This window comes from Bos taurus, chromosome 24 (genome assembly GCF_002263795.3).
Source record: "Bos taurus isolate L1 Dominette 01449 registration number 42190680 breed Hereford chromosome 24, ARS-UCD2.0, whole genome shotgun sequence".
In the NCBI taxonomy this organism is placed as follows: domain Eukaryota; kingdom Metazoa; phylum Chordata; class Mammalia; order Artiodactyla; family Bovidae; genus Bos; species Bos taurus.
Genome location: NC_037351.1, coordinates 46,513,703 through 46,534,949, shown reverse-complemented (window position 1 = coordinate 46,534,949; position 21,247 = coordinate 46,513,703). Strand labels below are relative to the sequence as shown.

Sequence of the window (21,247 nt, the reverse complement as noted above, 5' to 3'; positions counted from 1 at the left end):
ATGATTTGGGGAAATAATTCTTGTCTCCAAAATATGAGACAACTATTAACAGAACATTTTTGTTTTAGGTTTGGATTTTCTTTCCCTTATTCCAGTTGATCCCCAGGTATGTATCCTGAATTTAAGCAACTAATTTGTACTGGATTGTTGGTTGTGTCACTAACTAAAAATGACCAGTTGCATAAAATCAGGACAGTCAACTTTCAGTTACTTAAATTGATGGAAGGAAAGTACTTCTATAAATACTTCACAGTTTTACTTGGAGGCATGACGTTTTTCATTTTATGATATTTTGACCTTTACTACTAGCATTTTAAATTATTTTTTGTTTAGTTTAATATAATCATTTGGCATTTCTTAACAAGCATTTGAGTGATTAAAATGAGGGGAAGCAGTGCTGGATGACTGGAAATGTTGAAACTTTATAGAGATAATTTGTAAAACACTTGTTCTGTACATAGAAGATGGCTGAAGCTGATTAAACAGATTGAATCATTAGCTTGATTCTTCCTAGTTTTTAAAGGCAGTCAAATTCAGACTTTGAAGAAGCCCTCACCTAAAATTGCTATAAACCAGCCAGTCGTGTTTTATCTGTTGGAGATAAGAAACTAGTATTCCAGTGTCCCACCATGAAGACCTTGCAGTGAGCACAGCCTCCACTGATAGGCTAACAGGAGAGGAGGAAAAAGGCACAAGAAAAGCTGATGGGGAAAGCAGACAGAGAAAGAGACCTGGAGAAGTGCTGAGAGTAGGGACGGATAGAGGAAGAACCATGGATCACTGCTCTTGTAGTCTGCTCAGAATCGGCTAACCACAGGTTGTGTATCAGCTTCCTGGTTTAATACTCTGTTTGATCACACAAGCAGTACTGGAAGTTTGGGCCCAAGGTGACAAGCACAAAAAGAGAAGTTTCTTTTCACCCTAAACTGACTTTGCTACATCAGTAGATTCTATAGCAAAATATCTATGTATTTTTCTAGGAGATAGATTCTTCAGGATTACAGTATTACTGACTTTTATGTCAATCATCCTTTTTTAAAAAATCATCTTGGGAACCTTGAGGATTTTGATTTTATAGGGCTATTCAGCATGCTTGGTGTCAGGCTAACTTGTTGATAAAAAATACCTAGAATTGATAATATTGATGAGCTGTCCTTACTGATCTTTCATGTAGTCAGTCTAAACACAAACTTAGGACCTCTCCTCTTGTAGTGTGTACTGGGCCGCGCTTATCATACTGAAGTTAGTGCAGTTGTTTCGCACATAAAACAGTCTATGGTGATATAAAATAAAGCTTTTAGCGCTTGTCTCTCTTCCTCCTGGTCAGTATCAGAGTACTTAAACCCAGGTTGAAATTTGTTTGGGGATCAGCAACTAAGATTTAAACCAGCATTTATAAACACTTGCAGGGGGCTGTCAAGCAGACATCTCAGAGGCAGTTAGATTTCCTTTAAGATTTATTCCAAAATTTTGTTTTGTTTTTTATTCCAAAATACAGGAGATCTCGTTCTGAGCATCTCGGGGTAGTTAGCTACCATGTAGTCTCTATATTAGAGTGTATGCTGTCTTCTAATCACACAAGTACTATTACATGTATGTAGATAGGAATCAGATGTTGTTTTTCCGCTGATAAGTCTTAACATTGTTCCTTAAGGGTCTAATTAATAATAACTTTTGAAAGAATTATTGAATTTTGTGTTAGCACTTTTGCTTAAAGCCATTAAAGATAAGTTTATTAGCCTTTTACAGTGTGCTTTAAATTTGGTATAAATACATTTAGTGAGCAAATTCAAGACTAAGTATGATTCATAATTGTGGGGCTAGTATTCAGTATTAACTATAGTTATTATTGACATTTTTGTACTACTACCTACATATTTGGTCAACAGATTCTGTTTTGAGACAGTCAAGAATATGCTGCACTCATCAAATAATGTAAAATGTTAAATTCGTGCCACCTTCTATCCAAAGATGTGAAGTTTTGAGAAATTTTTAAATCCCACCGAGATTTAAATATGTGGCTTTCACTTATGCATATCTAACAGTGTGTAGTCTTTATTTACAATCAATGAAGCCTCTTCCTCACCCGCATCATTGTTTGTTTCAAGCAGTACTGTCCTCCTATGTTTTTGGATAGTCTCACCTCACCCTTAACAGCAAGCAGTGCGTCTGTCACCACCACCAGCCCCCATGAGAGCAGTACTCATGTTAGTTCATCCAGCAGCAGGAGTGAGACAGGGGTCATAACCAGCAGTGGAAGTAACATTCCTGACATCATCTCACTGGACTAAAGAAGGACTCTCGATTCTAGGAATCATTCATCAGAACTGCTCTTTCTTGGATCTCTGGTCCGTGGAAGCTATTTTTTGCTAATGATTGCTTTGATATTTATTGAAATGTCAGATGGATTCGTTTGCCTTCTGAGAGATGAACACAGATGACTGCAACAAGAACCACATGACGTGCACGGATTTTTCTTACTCTTGGTGTCCTCTGGAGCATCAGCTACATTCAGCTGTAACTGTATCCTCCTGAGAGATGGATTTCAAGTTCATGTTACTGGATAGATTCTACAAAAAAGTTAAATTTTTTTTGTTGTAATACACAGCAATAAAATTATGTAAATATTCAAGTATACTTTTTTCTAATTAAAAAAGATGTAATCAGTGATTCTAAAATGACAACTTTTTGTTTAACCTGATGTGAAGGAAAAAATACATGGAAAGAAGTTACATTTGCCAAATGAGTCCTTTCCATGGATTTGTTCTGTTTTGCTGAAGTAATGAAGTCTAGATAAGTGGCCAAAGCTTGGGTTCCACTGTTCTCCGTTTCCATCCAAGAAACATGGCCTGTATGTTTCCCCTGGCGGTTGTTTCTACTCTGGTGTTCTGTGCCCATGAGTGCAGAGTGGAGTTCTGGGATTTGTCTGCTCCTTAATAGTGAGTATGTTGAAGAACACTATACAGAGTCTGCCCTGATGTAATGTGTGCTGTTTTTGGTCATTGAACTTTCTCATTCTAGAGATGTCTGTAAATTAGGGCTTACCTTCTCAACGAAGTTCTCTGTGACTGTTGACTGAAATGTGTCTGGATTAAGGTGTGGCTGGAATGTTAAGATTGTGTTCACACTGTCCAGAAATATTGAGAGCATGGAGGCAGTAGAAGAACAGATTTAGGGGCAGTGGGAATAGCAAAGTTTAATTTCTTCCTAAGAACTTCTTTTACTCGTTTATTGTATAGGATAATGTTCAAATCTGCAATGAGTAATACTGACAAAGTATGTCATAGATCTCATTTTTCTCATAGCAGTGATTTTTAAATTTAAAAGAACAAACAATAGCAAAGGGATGGAGGTGGCATCAGATTTCCTTTTTTTAAAAAAGGAGATGTTTGCTGAAACCACAGAAGATAAAAACAGAATTAGAAGTGTTTGGGTATTAGAAAAGTTTGAAGAGAGGATGGGCCTGAAACCCACTTTGAAAACCACTCTCTTACTATGTGTTTGATTTGAAATCTCTCAGGAAGCTGAATTTTACCTTTAGAGAAACATTTTTATCCAGATTTTATACTTTGTTTTCATCTGGCTGCACAATTTTGATTTCTCAAGGAGTTAATACTTTCCGAATGTTTAGCTTTCTCTCCCTAAGCTGTGTCTAAGTAAACCTTTGTTTAAAAATCATGAATCTGGCTGATTTCTCAGACTGAAATGCCCAGATGAAGAGCACCAGTTTCGTGTAGGACAGGGAACAGTCAGGCCTGGTGCAACTCCAGGGAGCTGCCTTGTCGCTGCTCGGTTTTTCATACCTTCTCAAGTTCTCGTGACCTTTGTGCTGTTTTTATACTCATTTAATTTCCTGTGAGTTTTTACATCATCCCTTCTTTGGCTGTATTATCCCCTTAATGTATTATCCCTTTTGGAGAGTTAAAAACATGGAAAACAAGCATGAATCTTCTGCAGTTGTTACATCATAGTTGCCAGTTTTCAATTCTTAGGACATGTTGCAGTCCTTTCGTCCATACACAGAATTTCTTCCTGGTAAACTTTTATATTGCTGCTCTAAATGTGGATGCAAGTTCTGTTAACTCTGTAATCAGACAGAAAAAGTAACCTGATTTGTGTGATATAATTTGTTAATAAAGAAATGCTGTATATTTGTTATCATTTTGTTACCCATTAGATTCTCAGAGACCCCCCCCAACTTAACCAACAGAGTTTTATAAGGTAAATGAAAAAAATAATAGAAATTAGTTCATTTACTCGATTCTTGTAACTGATAACCGCTGTGCTTTTATAGTTGTACTTTTATTTTCACTATTTTATGTGAACAGTTGTATTGTTCATTTTTGGTGCTTTACACTAAATTACATAAAATTTTTAATTTATCTCATACAGGCGACTAACATTTTTAAAAATATACTTTTGAGTTTATAATCTTAAAATTGAGACTTTTATGTATGTATCTTTGAAGGTGAGTACCTTTTTGTATGCTTTTGGCTCTATGACAACAGCATGCTTACTAAGCCATTGTCCTTTTTTTAGTATGGCCACCAAATACTTTTACTGGGACCCTGCCTTTGTAGTAGTGTCTTTTACTAGCCAAGATACCTGCTCAACCAAGTATAATTCAGTTTCAGAGGAGGTCATCGCTACTTGTACTTAGGTGGCAGCCAACCATCTGCCATCTGATGATGTGTAAGAAAAGGAACTGTAGTTACCAGCCTCTTACAAACACTTAACCAGCCTGTGTTTTTATCTTTGTTCACACAGAAATGTTAGACGAGTTTCCTTGCTCTGATAACTCATGACAATATAATTGGTACTGAATGTAGCTTCAGCCTAGGGTCTGCTTACATCGACTAACTTTTTGATTCTTAGGTAAGCCGCTTTAGGACTTTGTTTCCATTTCTGCCCAGAAGGTATAAATTCTTTCAGCATCTGTTGTGGGATGATTATAAAGGCCACATGAAACTGTAGAGTCCAGAAAGCTAGAATGGAAATACCATAATTAAGTGAACGATTATGAGTATACATAAGGAGATCCATAACTCTGGGTATAAAGCAAATTTCTCTAGGGTAGAATTTTGGAAGGATTTGAAGAAAGGTTGGATTGTAGAGGAAAGATATTCAACAGACTGTCGTGATTTAGGATTCAGACCTTTCCGCCATTCTTCATTCAGAGCAGTCCTGAACGTCTGTCATCTAGTAACCAAGGTGTCTGCTTTTCTTCTGCCAAAAAAGTATTTATTTTACATTTCGTCTTTTTAAGTAAAGTTGAATTTTATAAAATATTAGTTCTCAACTCAGTCGTTCATTTCTCTCTAGTCCCAGTGGGTGTGAAAAAAGTCTCCCCCCCACCCCAAGTAAACACTTTATTTTCCTAATCTTTTTCATCGTGGAAAACGTAGAGCAGTGTGCCATTTAAAACTTGGGTCTGACGTTGTATTTTGTGACCCTGGGTCTAGGTCTGTGTGTTGTGGGAGCATGGAGTTGTCATTTAGATTGGTAATTCATAATAGAACCTGATTCACCATCTTTTCTGCTACATTTCTACGTGAATATGGTGGAACTTACAGAAAAGAAATTAAATAACTTCTCTGCTTTTTAAAGAATGACTGGTTTGTAAGCCCCCACTTTTTTGTTAGGAACCACACTCCAATTCCTAGCAGAAACCAATAAATCTATATAAAAATGCCCATTCTGCTTTAATGCTTGTCTGATTCAATATTTTTTTTGTTTATGTTGGTAATACATGCTTATTGTGGGAAGTCCAGACAATACAGAAAAGGTAGAAAGGGCACTTAAATATTTTTGAATGTTTCTTGCCGGTCTCTTTGCTACATGTTTGATTTTACATAGTTTTATTCCTTCTCAGTGTAAGTTGTATCTTGATTGTTTTTTCTCAGTCTCCAGGCATTATTCCATGTTACTAAAAACTGCCTTGTATGGATGTGCCATGCTTTCTGTTGCTTTTCCCTGTTGGCATTTCAGTTGTATCTCATGATGCTGTTACAGTGCATGTCTTTGTGCATAAATTATTTCCTTAGGATAAATTCCTAGAGGTGAGCTTGAGTCAAGGATGTAAATACTTCTGTAACTTTTGGTGCACAACAGTTTTCCAAGTGGTTTTGCTAACCATGTGGTATGAGAACTATCTAACCATATTTTCCAAGAATATGTACCATTACCTGTATGCAGGCATCTGCATTAAGGCCTTCCACCTCTGACCTTGGTGAGCTGGGGTAACTGATTTGGAGATAATTGGCAGAAATTTTCCTGGGATGTCTCAGTTTCAAATATATCTCTCTGATATGTTCCAGAAACACCTGCGTATAAGGATATCCAAATGGTTTTTCACACATTTTTACTTGCATTACAAAGTAGCCCATGTTACACTACGTTTTCCATTTTTAGTTAGAAATTCTTGACTTTCTGAAACCATCTTTGCCTGGGGCCAGCCCTTAGTAGCCAGCTCTCTCTTTTTTTCTCTTCCCTTAGGCTCCATTTTGGCCTTTCTGAGTTCCCCAAGGCCAGTAGGATCTTCTGAGCCAAAGGCAGTGCAACTCAAACTGGAAAAGTGGTAAGGCTAAAGCAACAACAAAAGCAGAGCCAAGCTTTGCTTTCTCATTTTTTTCGTGTGTGTTTCCCACCCCATCTTGGTGTTCTCAAGGTAGCTCTGGGATAAGAAAAACAGACTGCAGTCGTCTTTTGCTCAAGGTATTACTTTCTTGATTGGCATACCATGTTGTTTCCTGAACTGTTTCTTTTTGAATGGATTGTAAAGCTGCTTTTATGTTTTCAAAGCTCAAGCCTTTTACATGAAGAGTGTTGTGTTATAAAATATCCCTCGTATTTTGGCCTTCATCACACCATTCAACAAGGTTTCAGTGTGTTTTGAAAATGTATGTGGACTAGACTGACGTAACAGATCTGGTCCCATTCTTCAAAGGGCTTACAGCAAGTTTTCAAAAATCAGGAATTCTTACCTACTAAGAGCTGTGCTGAGCAACCTACAACATATCACATTCCTTACCGCAGTCTTTCAAAGGAAAGTAGTGTTGTCTTTGTGTTGCAAATGAAGAAACAGATAAATTTTGCAGTTGGACTTGGGTGTCTGAAACAGACCTATTAATTCAAAAGCCTTATGACTGAAGTGACACTAATTAGGTAGGCTATTTGGGAGGCTGGTGTGGTAACCTAGACATAAAATTATGAGACCTGATTTCAGGTGATGGCTATAGGAATAAGGAAGGAGTGGATGATGGAGCCATTTCAAAGGAAGATTCAAGATTAAGTGGATGTAGGAATAAGAGCTGAGTCCATTTCTCAAGGTAGAATGGACAACAGTCATTAAGGGGAGACAATGGTGAGTTTGATGATTAAGATGAGATTTCAGAAAGGAAGTTTTCAAGAAGCATATTTTTGTTCTGCAGTCTTAAGAAGTGCAGACTTCCCTTGCCTCCATTTTTACCGTCACTGGTCTCCCTTCTGTATGTGTTGCAGTCTCTCCCGATTGCCTGCCTGCCTTTGTGCTTGCACATGCCCAGTCGCTCAGGCGTGACTGACTCTCTGCGACCCTTTGGACGGTAGCCTGTGTTGCCTGCGTCGCAGGTGGATTCTGTACCTGCTGAGCCATGGGGAAGCCCTCTGTCCACCCTCTATCTTCCCTTAACCATGCTTGGCTGCAAGTTGATGTTTTTTTGAGTTTGTACTTAACTGCCTTGTCATAACAAATTTGGCTGTCTCCTAAAGGCCTGCCAAAGCCTGCAGCTCTCACCAGTGTGGGCTGTGTCCACATTCCACTATCTCAGGAGGTGGTGGCAGCTGCCCTTCCTTTGTCTTGTAATTTCTAAATAATTTCTCAAGGCTTCTGACAAAAATCTGCCCTTTTGTTGCCTGTGTCAGGAAGTTACACTGTTAGTTACTTCTGCTCTTAACCATCGATCACTCCCATTGATTTGCTGAAGGCCTCACTTCCTGACAGTGTACTTGGCCATCTCTGATTCTGTCGTATTCTCAGTGACTTCATGTTCTGACGGATGACCCATCCAACACTGGCTGGTGAGGTTTTAGGTTATCTTGCCTCCAACATTTTCTTCCATTGAAACTCCCTATTTAACCCTCTCTATTTTCTTTGTACTCTTACCTAACGTCATTATCACATCCTTCAGCATGTCCTCAGACCCCTTTCTCAGTCACCTGCCAGTCCTTTGACTTGACACGGCATGGTTCTTTCCCCATTCTCATCAATTAATGCAAATATTTCCATTCCTTTTTTCTTTTTTAATTGAAGTATAGTTGATGTATAAAATTATGTTAATTTTAGATGTACTACATGATTTGATGTTTGCATCTATTCTCACCATCATAAATCTAGTAACCATTTGTCTCCATATGAAGTTATAATAATGTATTATGCTGTATGTTTTCATTCCTGTGGCTTATTTTATAACTGGAGGTTTATATCTCTTAATTCCTTTTACCATTTCTTCCCCTCTCCAGCCTCTCCCTCCTGGCAACCACTCATTTATTCTCTGTATGAGTCTTTTCATTTCATTTGATTAGATTCCACGTAGGAGCAAGATCATGTGGTATTTGTCTTTCTCTGATATATTTTGCGTAGCATAATACCCTCTAGATCCATGCATGTTATTGGAAATGGCAAGATTTCTTTGTTGTTGTTAATGGCCGTGTTGTGTATGTATGCACTTCTTTGCCCATTCATCTGTGGGCACTTAAGATGCTTCCATATACATTGGCTATTGTAAAATACTGTTGCAGTGAGTATTGATGTACACATACCTCTTTGAAATCACTTGACATCATGTAAATACCCAGAAGTGGAATTGCCAGATCATATGGTAATTCTACTTAATTTTTTGAGAATCCCTCGTACTGTTCTCTGTTCTAGCTGCACCAGTTTACTCCTGCCAGCAGTGCACAAGGGTTTCCTTTTCTCCACATCCTCGCTAACACTTACTTCTTGTCTTTTGTGTGTGTGTTTGATGACAGCCTACCACTCCTTTTCAGAACACACCTTTCTTAGCAGGTGATCTTGTTTCCAAATTCAATTAGAAGATTCAGGACTTCAGCATGGTTTCTTTACCTCCGCGCTCACCTTCATCCTTTATTCCAGCCTCAGAGGACAAGTTGGGCCAAAGGCCAGTCCAGCCCCATGAACCTTCGATGCCTGTGTCCTCTGTTGTCCTCAGGACCTCCCTCCATGAGACTTTCCCTCTATCCTCTATGTCTTCCACCTTTTGGCTGCTGCTTTTGGCTTATAAAAGTCTCATGTCATTAAATATTTGAGAGGCTGTTTATGCCAGGCACTGTATCAGGCACTTGGAACACACGACGCAGACTTACCTTCACCAAAGTTGCCATCCAGTAGATGGGGCTTCCCTGGTGGCTCAGCTGGTAAAGAATCCGCCTGCAATGTGGGAGACCTGGGTTCTATCCCTGGGTTGGCAAGATCCCCTGGAGAAGGGAGTGGCTACCCACTCGAGTATTCTGGCCTGGAGAATTCCATGGACTCTCTAGTCCATGGGGTCACAGAGTCAGACACGACTGAGCGGTTAATACTAACCACTGACTAAGGCCATGTAGATCAGTGAATAGGGAGATCGTAGTGCAGTGGTTAAAGGTGGAGTCAGGGTGCTACAAGAGCACACAGATAAAGAGACGGCTGAAAATGTCCAAAATAGCCAGAAGTTTGCTAAGGAATATTAAGAGAAGTATGTAAGAAATCATGAAAAATCATGTAGAATATCAATAGCAAGAAGTTATTGAAGACTTTTCATGGTGATTCACAGTAAGGAGCATTGGTTGAGTTTCATACGATAATTTCCATTCTACGAATGTGGAAACAGATTCTGAGAGGGTAAGTGACTTGTAGCATATAAGCGGGGAGTCAGGCTTCATACTCAGTTTTTAACCATTTCTCATAGGGGCCTTCCTTGACTATTCTGTCTAAAAAGTGTTTCCTAAATATCCTGACCACATCACTGCTTGTATCCTATATGGCAGAAGGCACAACCTGTGTTTATTTTATGTATTAGTTCACTGTGTATTTGTTTCCTCTGCTAGATTGTAAGCTCCATGAGGGCAGGATATTTCAATTGCATCCCAGAGCCAAACATGGTGTGGCACATGGTAGGTGCTCAATAAATGCTTGTCAATGAAGAAATGGTGGGTCGTCATTTGTGTTTGACTTAAACTGACTGTAGAAATCACTTGACATCTGACCAACTGGTATTCACAAGGGAGGGAAACAAGGCAGACGGATGAAAGAAGCTGGGGACTTTGGAGGAAGTGAGCTCACTAACCTAATAGACTCCAAACTCTTACAGGGCGAGGGCCAGGAATGGGAGATGGGTAGGGAAATGCACAGTAGGGACAAGAATGTGCCAGTAGGTGTTTCATTAAACCTGAAGGCCTAGGACCCATTGTAGACTCAGCCTACTGTATACGTAAGGCTGGGGAAATTCTGCCTATAATCTCTATATCCTAGGGGCCAGGTTACCTGGGTCAGCTATACTACTATGAATATTGCAGTACAATTGTATTGGTATCTAGGAATACCAGACACCTTACCTGCTTCCTGTGAAACCTGTATGCAGGTCAAGAAGCAACGGGACTATGGACTGGTTCCAAATTGGGAACAGAATACATCAAGGCTGTATGTTATCACCCTGCTTACTTAACTTATATGTAGAGTACATCATGGGAAATGCCTGGCTGGATGAAGCACAAGCTGGAATCAAGATTGCTGGGAGAAATATCAATAACCTCAGACAACATATTGAAAAGCAGAAACATAACTTCGCTGACAAAGGTCTGTATAATCAAGAGCTACGGTTTTTCCAGTAGTCATGTATGGATGTGAGAGCTGGACCTTTATAAAGAAGGCTGAGTGCCAAAGAATTGATGCCTTTGAACTGTGGTGTTGGAGAAGACTCTTGAGAGTCCCTTGGACTGCAAGGAGCTCAAACCAGTCAATCCTAAAGGAAATCAATTTTAAATATTCATCGGAAGGACTGATGTTGAAGGTGAGGTTCCAATACTTTGACCACCCGATGCGAAGAGCTGATTCATTAGAAAAAACCGTGACGTTGGCGAAGGTTGAAGGCAGGAGGAGACAGGACAACAGCATGAGATGGCTGGATGGCATCACTGACTTGATGGACATGGAATTTGAGCCAGCTCTGGGAGATGGTGAAGGACAGAGAAGCTTGGCTTGCTGCAGTTACGGGGTCGCAAGAAGTCGGACACGACTGAGCGACTGAACAACAAAATTAAAAGAGAACTTTAATTTTTAAAAATGTGTGGAATATGAACTAATACTGGTTTCTTAATGGTTTATGTAATGATTTGGGGAAACCACATGTTTTCAGAGCTGATTAGCTGTCTCTTCATAGCATTTACATGTTGGGGATACAAAAGCCCAGCGTTTTAATTCTTGAGGAAAACCTTGTTTTGTCTCAGCAGTTGATGACATAGTTTGGCCACATGGGCAGTCACGGCAGCGTGTGTCTTCTCTCACTTGAACTGCTGTAACTGTAGGAAGTATCTTATTGTTTTCATTCCTGTCTCCCTATCCTATTTCTCGCAGTAACAAGTTTTTCTTTTTTTTTTTTTTTTTAGTTAATTTATTTATTTTTGGCTGTGCTGGGTTTGTTGCTTCGCGGGCTTTTCTCTGCTTACGGGGAGCAGGGGCTGCTCTTGGATAGCAATGCGTGGACCTCTCGTTGCAGTGGCTTCTGTTGCTGCGCAGCACGGACAGTTGGGCACGCAGGCTTCAGTAGTTGCAGCATAGTTGCAGTTCCCTGACTCCAGGGCACAGGCTCAGTACTTGTGGCACAGAGCCTAAGTTGCTCCACAGCTTGTGGGATCTTCTCAGACCAGGGGTCAAACCCTTGCTCCTGTAGTGGCAGGCAGATGCTTTACCACTGGACCATGAGGGAGGCCCCACAAGTTCATTTTCTTAAGACACAATTCAGATGATATAACCGCTCTGCTCAAAATCCTTAATGTTTTCCTGGCTCGCTCTGGGTAAATCTAATGTTTTTACCATGACCTACAAGGCCCTACATCAGTGATTCTAAAGCTTTCAAATGTGACCATAGTAATATATTTTAAGTTATATCTCAGTATACACACTATTGTAAAAACAAAATTTTAGGAATCATTGTTGGTCCTCACATATTTAAAAAGCATGTATGACTTCATTAACATTTAAATAAAGTATGATAACCTCAGATACGCAGATGACACCACGCTTATGGCAGAAAGTGAAGAGGAACTAAAAAGCCTCTTGATGAAAGTGGAGAGTAAAAAAGTTGGCTTAAAGCTCAACATTCAGAAAACGAAGATCAGGGCATCCGGTCCCATCACTTCATGCGAAATAGATGGGGAAACAGTGGAAACAGTGTCAGACTTTATTTTGGGGGGCTCCAAAATCACTGCAGATGGTGACTGCAGCCATGAAATTAAAAGATGCTTGCTCCTTGGAAGGAAAGTTATGACCAACCTAGATAGTATGTTGAAAAGCAGAGACATTTGCCAACAAAGGTTCGTCTAGTCAAGGCTATGGTTTTTCCTGTGGTCGTGTGGATGTGAGAGTTGGACTGTGAAGAAGGCTGAGCACTGAAGAACTGATGCTTTTGAACTGTGGTGTTGGAGAAGACTCTTGAGAGTCCCTTGGACTGCAAGGAGATCCAACCAGTCCATTCTGAAGATCAGCCCTGGGATTTCTTTGGCAGGAATGATGCTAAAGCTGAAACTCCAGTACTTTGGCCACCTCATGCAAAGAGTTGACTCATTGGAAAAGACTCTGATGCTTGGAGGGATTGGGAACAGGAGGAGAAGGGGATGACAGAGGATGAGATGGCTGGATGGCATCACTGACTCGATGGACGTGAGTCTGAGTGAACTCCAGGAGTTGGTGAGGGACAGGGAGGCCTGGCGTGCTGCGATTCATGGGGTCGCAAAGAGTTGGACACGACTGAGCGACTGAACTGAACTGAATGAATTATCTAGTAATTCAGTATATTTTTTATTTCTAAAAATTCACTTAGGGTATATTCCAAGTTAGTATATTCCAAGTTGCTAATTGAGTCTTTTAATATATGGAATAAAATTATAACAACTGATTTACTGTCCTTATTGGCAAATTCTAACATCTGGGTCCATTCTGGTTTGTTGATAAGTCTTCTCATTATGGATTGTGTGTTTCTGCTGCTTATATGCTTATATGCCTTATATCTAAACAAAGGTAATCTTTGTTTAGATGCCAGGCATTGTAAATTTTATGTTGTGCTGAATATATTTGTGTTTGTATGAATGAATTGAACATTGTTTTGGGATGCAGTTATGTTACTTGGAAATAGTTGATTCTGTCATGTCTTGCTTTTATGATTTTTTAGGAGCCTCCAGAACAGTGATTTCTCTAAGGCTAGCTATTCCACAATAATGAGGCAAGACCCTCCTGGTTATTATATGCAGTGCCTCTTGAACTGTGAGGTTTTACACTGTGGCTATTGGGAATAGGCACCATTTCTGGTCCTATGTGCTTGACATTATTCCCTCTAATTCTTTTGTATTTTTCCCCCATCATATAATTTACTTACATGCATTTATTGAAGCCACTGTGATGAATTCTGGAGGGAATCCCTCTCTGTTTAGCTCCTTGTCTCTGTTTTCTGTCCTGCAAATTCTCACCACCCTGGTCTCTCTGGGTTCTCAGCTCCATTTTCTAAATTCAGAGGATCTTCTGGCCTTTGCCTGGGTTCTCTACTGTGCTGCAGCTTGGAAACTCACGAGGTCATGAGCTGGGGCAGTGGTAGGGCTCAACTCTTGTTTCCACTCTCTCAAGAATCACTGTCCCTGATATCCAGCATCGAAGAACCAGTTATTCCATATACTTTGAGAATATTTTGGTTGTTGCAGGCAGAAGGATAAATCCAATCTTTTCTTGCATGGAAGGGAAGTCACTAACTTTTTATGTTTCAGATTTCTCTCCTGGAATGTAGTGATTAAAAGTCCATGATGGAAAAATGAGGTGTAACACTCTTGTTTAAGCCATTGTCATAAATACATTCACATTGCTAACAATGTTAAGAAATATGATACAGTCATATCTTTTAAGTCTTATTTTCCACTTCAAAATATTATTTATAATGTTTCTGAAAAACAAACTTCCCATAATTGAAACTCATAGTAATGACATGTTTACCAACAGAATATTATATGTCTCTGCATTTAGCTTGATAAACTACAAAATGTGTTAATATAAAACTCAGATAATAGAGCAGTAACCCTCCTAATAGAAGTTGACCTTCATATGCTAGAAAATCAAATGGAGCAACATTTTACAGAAGGTTAAATGACCTGTTCTTCCATTTCGTATATTCATCACGTGCTCTTTACTGTTTTTCCTGTGCTGTTTGTCTCAGTTGGCTGTAGTGTTTATTGAGACATTTCTAGTTCTTGCAGAATGTTCATGGGTCTGCTCACTTAGGAATCTATTTTAGTAGTTAATTATAATACCTTTATTTTTGAAAATACTGGTTGTGACCCTCTACATTGCTTCCCTGACACATTAAATTGAAGTGGCTAGTTCTTGCAGAGTCCATAGCTATTTTCCTATTCTATTATCTATTTCTATTATTTTAAAATTCTGAGTGTGACCCATTCATGACATTGGTTTCCTAACACATTAAATTGTGTCAACCAACAGTTTGAAAAGTTGTCTGATAACAGTAGATTTTGTCCAACTGGCCAGGATCAGACAGGCACCTATTTGAAGCTAGGTAGGCTCCTGCTAGAACAGCTAAGAGTCTTAGATTTAAAAAAGAAAAACATTTTTTTTAAAGAAGCTTTGAAGCATTGATTAGCTAGTATAAAATCAAGGAATTCTCAAGGAAGAAGTAAAATGGGGTATCTAGAGAGTAAAACAAACTCTGCTGCAGTTGGCTTCAGCAGTTATTTGTTGACCAGAGCAACCTGACTTTGGTCTTCACAGGCTCTGGGGCATGATTATAGCAAGCAAATCTCAAAGGTCCTAAGTTATCTACTATGTGATCTTCTCCCCATAGAACCAGAGCCCAAAGGGCTGTACCCTTAGTATAAAGATGAAGTAGAAGTAATCCTAGTCTACAAGGGAATCACAAGGAGTCTGAACTTTTAGCTAAGGAGGAAAATTACCACAAGGCTTCACATTCACACAGTCTTGTAGCTTGAATGCATAGTATTAGATATTTTGACTAAAACTTCAACCTGAGAATTTACTTAGTGACCCTCCATAATGGTAGTGCCCCATGGTACCTGGGAGATGTAAATACAGATTCACTCTGGAAGAACGTACATTCACCCCAGAAGGAAATTCCAAACAAAATGAGCTGCTTGAAGTAAAACAAAAAAACTTCCGTTTACAATGATCAGGAGGAAGAATCAATGAAACTACAACAACCTTCAGGGACTTTAGATAATGAAATTATCAGGGACAGACTGTAAAATGATCATCTTGTTCAATGAAAGACAAGACTGAAAAATACATGCAAGGAATGAATTATATATCCAATTAAATACTAAAAGATAACACACAGAACTTGTAGAGGTAAAAATGATTGAAAACTGTGTACAGATTAGACACAGATCTGAAAGTAAATGAACAGTATAAATGTTTTACAAACTTTAATGTGCATGCAAATCATATGGTTCAGTTTAGTTTGCTTCATCAGTCGTGTCCGACTCTTTGCAGCCCGCCAGGCTTCCCTGTCCTTCACTTAGCTTCTGGAGTTTGTTGAAACTCATGTCCATTGAGTCAGTGATGGCCTTCAGCTATCATCTTCTGTCACCCCGTTCTCCTGCCTTCAATCTTTCACAGCATCAGGATCTTTTCCAGTGGGTTGGCTCTTAGCATCAGGTGGCCAAAGTATTGGAATTTCGGCTTCAGCATCGGTCCTTCCAGTGAATGTTTAGGACTGATTTCCTTTAGGATGAACTGGTTGGATCTCCTTACAGTCCAAGGGACTCTCAAGAGTCTTCTTCAAGACCACAGTTCAAAAGCATCAATTCTTCAGTGCTCAACTTTCTTTATGGTGCAGCTCTCACATCCATACATGACTACTGGAAAAACCACTTGGGGATGATATTAAAAAGCAAGTCCTGGTTCTGTATGTTTAAAGTGGTTCTTGAAATTATGCATTCCTAAAAGGCTCAGAGGTGAGAAGACTTCTTCAGATTCAAGGACCACTCTTCAAATACCAAGACATTTCAGGATACATCAGAAGAAGTCAATAAAAATGCAGCTCAGAAGTATAATGAGATGAAAAATACAAAGAGTTGAGTGCTGGCAGGGGCTCAGTGCTAAAGCATGGGGCTAAGAGATTGGATATGGGAAGAGGACCACTGCTGGCTGTGTGGATACGTCAGAGGAGATGTGAATGAGGGGAATTGAGGCACCAGTGTTGAGTGGGATGCAAGTGGTGAGCACCCTCCACGGGCATTGGGAGGGACTTGCACCAGAGTGAGCACGCCCCAGACTCTCAGCACGCACCCCAGCTGTGGCCGCCTTACTCCACTCCGGCCTGAGTGAGTGGGTGTGCCCCAGTCGGCGGTTGCTTTTGCTCCCTCTCGCCCGGGTGGGGAACAGATCCCTGAGGGTGCCACACAAGCAAAGTTGGGGCCAAAATCCAAGCTGAGCCCAGGGGCAGTGTGACATGAAGGGGAACTGAAATCTCTCCATGCAGCTGTGCAAACCATGGGTTAAATTCCTGCAATCGGCTCAGTAAATCTTGCATCTTTGGAATATCTGAATAGCCAGTGAGTGTTCCTACAACTGAGACCCATCTAGCTTTAGCAGCAGTGGACTTTGGAGGCAAATACATGTGGGATTTGGGCCAGGTCACAGTCTGAGCTGGCCCCACAGTGCCCATGGCAGGTCTAGAAACCTATCTAGTGATATCGAAAAGCCACCTCGGGAGGCAGGGGCTGTGGCTCACTGTGGAAGGACACTGACAGGAGGCCTCAGGAAGATACTAACATTATTTTTGTGTGTGTTGCATTTTGTTCAGTTGTCAGTGGTGTGTTTTGTTATTTTTAACCTTTTCTATGTTTATATTTTTATTTTTCTATTTTTACTTTTCTTTTTCTGTTTTTTTATTTGCTTGATAATTTTTACATGTTTTATATTTTCATTGTTTTTCTTAGTCTCCTTTCTGTTTCTGTTTTGTTTTTCTTTTTTGTTAATTTAGTCCTTATTGTTTTCATTTCTGAGTTGGACTGTAAAGAAAGCTGAGTGCCAAAAAGCTGATGCTTTTGAGCTGTGGTGTTGGAAAAGACTTGAGAGTCCCTTGGACTGCAGGGACATCAAACCAGTCAATCCTAAAGGAAATCAGTCCTGAATATTTATTGGAAGGACTGATGCTGAAGCTGAAGTTCCAATACTCTGGCCACCTAATGCAAAGAGCCGACTCATTAGAAAAGATTCTGATACTGGGAAAGATTGAAGGTGGGAGGAGAAGGGGACGACAGAGGATGAGATGGTTGGATGGTTGGCATCACTGACTCAATGGACATGAGTTTGAGCAAGCTCCAGGAGCTGGTGATGGACAGGGAAGTTTGGAGTACTGCAGTCCATGGGGTCACAAAGAATCAAACATGACTGAGCATCTGAACTCACTGACTGACGAAATAAAATTCTGTTGTTTGTAGTGGTGTGGATGGATCTGGAGACTATCATACAAAGTAAGTCAGAGAAAAATATTAATGCATACCTGTGGAGTCTAGAGAAATGGTATGCTGCTAAGTCACTTCAGTTGTGTCTGACTCTGTGCAGCCCCACAGACGGCAGCCCACCAGGCTCCCCCGTCCCTGGGGTTCTCCAGGCAAGAACACTGGAGTGGGTTGCCATTTCCTTCTCCAATGCATGAAACTGAAAAGTGAAAGTGAAGTCGCTCAGTCATGTCCCACCCTTAGCGACCCCATGGACTGCAGCCTACCAGGCTCCTCCATCCATGGGATTTTCCAGGCAAGAGTACTGGAGTGGGGTGCCATTGCCTTCTCCAAGAGAAACGGTATAGATGATGATATTTGCAAAACAGAAATAGACAGACATAGAGAATAAATGTATGGAAACCCAGTGGGAAAGGTGGAATGAATTGGGAGATTGGATTGACATACACTATATTATGTATAAAATAGATAACCTAGACAACCCACTGTATAGCACAGGGAACTCTACTCAATGCTCTGTGGTGACCTAAATGGGAAGGAAATCTTAAGAAGAGTGGGTATGTGTATATATAAGGCTGATTCACTTCATTGTACAGTAGAAACTGACATAGCAGTGTATAGCAACTATAATTTAAAAATAAAATGCAAGGGGAATAAAGATACTAGAGATCTGAGGGTCACTTCAAGAGCCAAGGCAGGTTATATATCAATGTGAGGTGTTGCATACTTTCATACCTAACGTTTTCTCTTAAATCTGAAGATGTTATATTCTCCCATTTTACAAGACCCAGAGTGTATGTTGGTAGAATGTTGTGTACAACTTGTACAAGCACAAGTTGTGGTGCTTGTCCTTTCAGAAAGACTTAATGATGTTTGGGACATATCCCCAAAGGGCAAGGGCCAGGAGAGGCTGCTGTGCAGTTTCAGACTAGAAATATCAGGACTATTTTGCCTTGAAATATTAGGTTGAGAAAAAGTGGGCACAGAATCTGAAGGGATGTGAAGAGTGTAAACACAGTTTTAGTCATCAAAACCCAACATCCTTCTTTCAGATTCCTCTTAAAGCTTGAAAGAAGGCACATTTAAGGCAAATAAAATATTACTTTTCTTTGGCATGACACTTTGTGTTTCCAAATGTTTATTTTACTTTTTTTCTCAGATAATCCACATACCATCTGTGTGATGAATATAATTATTGCTGTTCTATAAGTTGAGAATATCAAGGCTCTGAGAGGTGGTTTGCCTGAATCTCTTCAGGGAATGAACCATGTATGAGTCATCCTGTTAGTGTCTTTTCTAAAGTTTTTTTAAAAATGGAAAGAAAAAATGATCATCAGTAAATGTGTATAAAATTGAAAAACAGAGTTGAGGTTATGAGACATGGATGATAGAGAAGGTCTAATATATTTCCAATTGATGTCCCAAAAGAAAGGAAGAGAAACAGTGGGATCAAGATCATGGCTGAGAATTTTTGAAAACTGATGAATGATAATCATCCTACAGATTCGGGGGGGATAAATTGCAAAGAGAAATAAGAATTCACATCTTGACATATCAGGGTAAGACTTTAAAACAACAAAGATAAAAAGAGGAAACTATTAATGAGAAAATGGATATTTTCAAAGGTTTGACAGTTAAGCTGACAATGATCCCTCATCAGCAATGATGCAAGCCAAAAATTGACACTTCAATGTAGAAAGATAACCTAGAACTCGGTACCAAGCGGAAATCTCTTTCAAGTATGAGAGAATAATATATTTTCACTTGAAGACAGAAATTTGTCCCCAGTAAACCTTCACTAGAAGATGATATAAATCAGGATAGAAGGAAGAAATCCCATATGGGAGAGCTCAGATGTGAAATAAAGGCCACAGAAAGTGACTGATTAGCAGATACTGTCTAATAAATTAACAACTCAATGTAAAATTTTTAAAAAGGCATAAAGAATGAAAAACCACATGAGGGACTTTCCTAGTGGTCCAGGGGTTAAGAATCCACCTTGCCATGCAGGCAACATGGGTTTGATCCCTGGTTAGGAAACTAAGATACTGTGTGGCAGAGAACAACTAAGCCCACATACCACAATTAGAGCGTCTGTACACGGCAGTGAGAGATCCCGTGTGCTGCGACTAGAGAGAGTGTACACTGCAGTGAAAGACCTTGTGTGTTACAAACTAGAGGGTCCATACACGGCCGTGAAAGATTCTATGAGCTGCAGCTAGAGAGTCCATACACGGCAGTGAGATCCTGTGTGCTGCAACTAGAGAGTGCGTACACTGCAGTGAAAGATCCTATGAGCTGCAAGTAAGACCCAAAGCAGCCAAATAAAAAATTGGTAGTGACAAATGAGTGAGAATGAAGTGATGAATAGGCTTTTTATTGGTAAAGAAGAGGGTCAAAATGTTAATTTACTTTAGATTGCACGTTGTTAATTTTGGAGTACCTGCTAAAAAGAGAGTGAACAACTTTCAAACTGGTTGGGGAATAAATGGGATGTAAAAAATAATCCAAATGATAATCAAAACATCAAAATTGTGGGATAAGTGGAAAGCAAAAAAACAGTTGATATAAATCCATATATCTCAAAAATTACATGAAGTGAAAATGGACTAACTGCTTTAGGTGTATGACAAAGATGGTCAGATATCAAATAACATACTGTTTACAAAAGACATTTGAAACAGGAGTGCAAAAATGCTGGACTTTAAAAGATAGAGCAAACTTTGACTTGGGGAATTTTGAGGTAGTTGTATTAATACCAAGCAAAACAGCTACCAAATTATTAGATAATACAGTTTTAAATGTGCCTATTAACATAGCCAAAATACATTGTGTAGAAAATGTAAGAACTGCATGGAGAGTAAAAAAAAACAACAAAAAACTGGTCGTTACAGAAAATAGTAACATCTCTCTTTGTAAGGAATAGAACAAATGTTTAAAAATTAGAAATGTACAGAATTAAACATTAACAAACATTTAATGAACATACATTGACTAATATATCAAACAACTGCAGAATATACCTTTTTTTATAGCACAGATAGGACATTTCATAAAAATTTCAAACAGTTCAAATATAGAAGTATGTTCTCTAGTGTTAGTTGCTCAGTCATGTCCAACTGTTGGCGACCTCGTGGGCAGAAAGTAGCCCATCAGGCTCCTCTGTCTGTGGAATTCTCCAGTTGGGAATACTGGAGTGGGTTGCCATTCCCTTCTCCAGGGAATCTTCTGACCCAGGGATGGAACCTGGGTTTCTTGCGTTGCAGGCAGATTCTTTACCAACTGAGCCACCAGGGAAGCCCATTGTGTTCTCTAACCACAACACAATTAAGCTAATGCTAATGCTAAGTCACTTCAGTCGTGTCTGACTCTGTTCGACCCCACAGATGGCAACCCATCAGGCTCCCCCATCCCTGGGATTCTCCAGGCAAGAACACTGGAGTGGGTTGCCATTTCCTTCTCCAATGCATGATAGTGAAATGTGAAAGTGAAGTCGCTCAGTCGTGTCCGACCC

The 21,247-nt window shown here is 39.7% G+C and overlaps 1 protein-coding gene across 11 annotated transcripts in view; it reads left to right on the top strand.

Annotated features, from left to right (window-relative positions):
• Positions 1–10,183, top strand: part of PIAS2 (protein inhibitor of activated STAT 2) — a 120,454-nt gene extending 110,271 nt beyond the window's left edge. For 4 of the 11 annotated variants that reach the window (XM_024984531.2, XM_059881072.1, XM_059881073.1 and 1 more), the window contains 2 exons: positions 69–106; positions 2,109–4,158. In XM_024984531.2, the coding sequence (XP_024840299.1) occupies positions 69–106; positions 2,109–2,291 (221 nt within the window). In that variant the 3' untranslated portion in view covers positions 2,292–4,158. Of the gene's footprint in view, positions 1–68; positions 107–1,889; positions 4,159–6,495 lie in introns of those variants that run through there. The other 7 variants (XR_009492743.1, XM_024984534.2, XM_024984535.2 and 4 more) reach the window with 6 other exon arrangements.
• Positions 10,184–21,247: the final 11,064 nt, after the last annotated feature.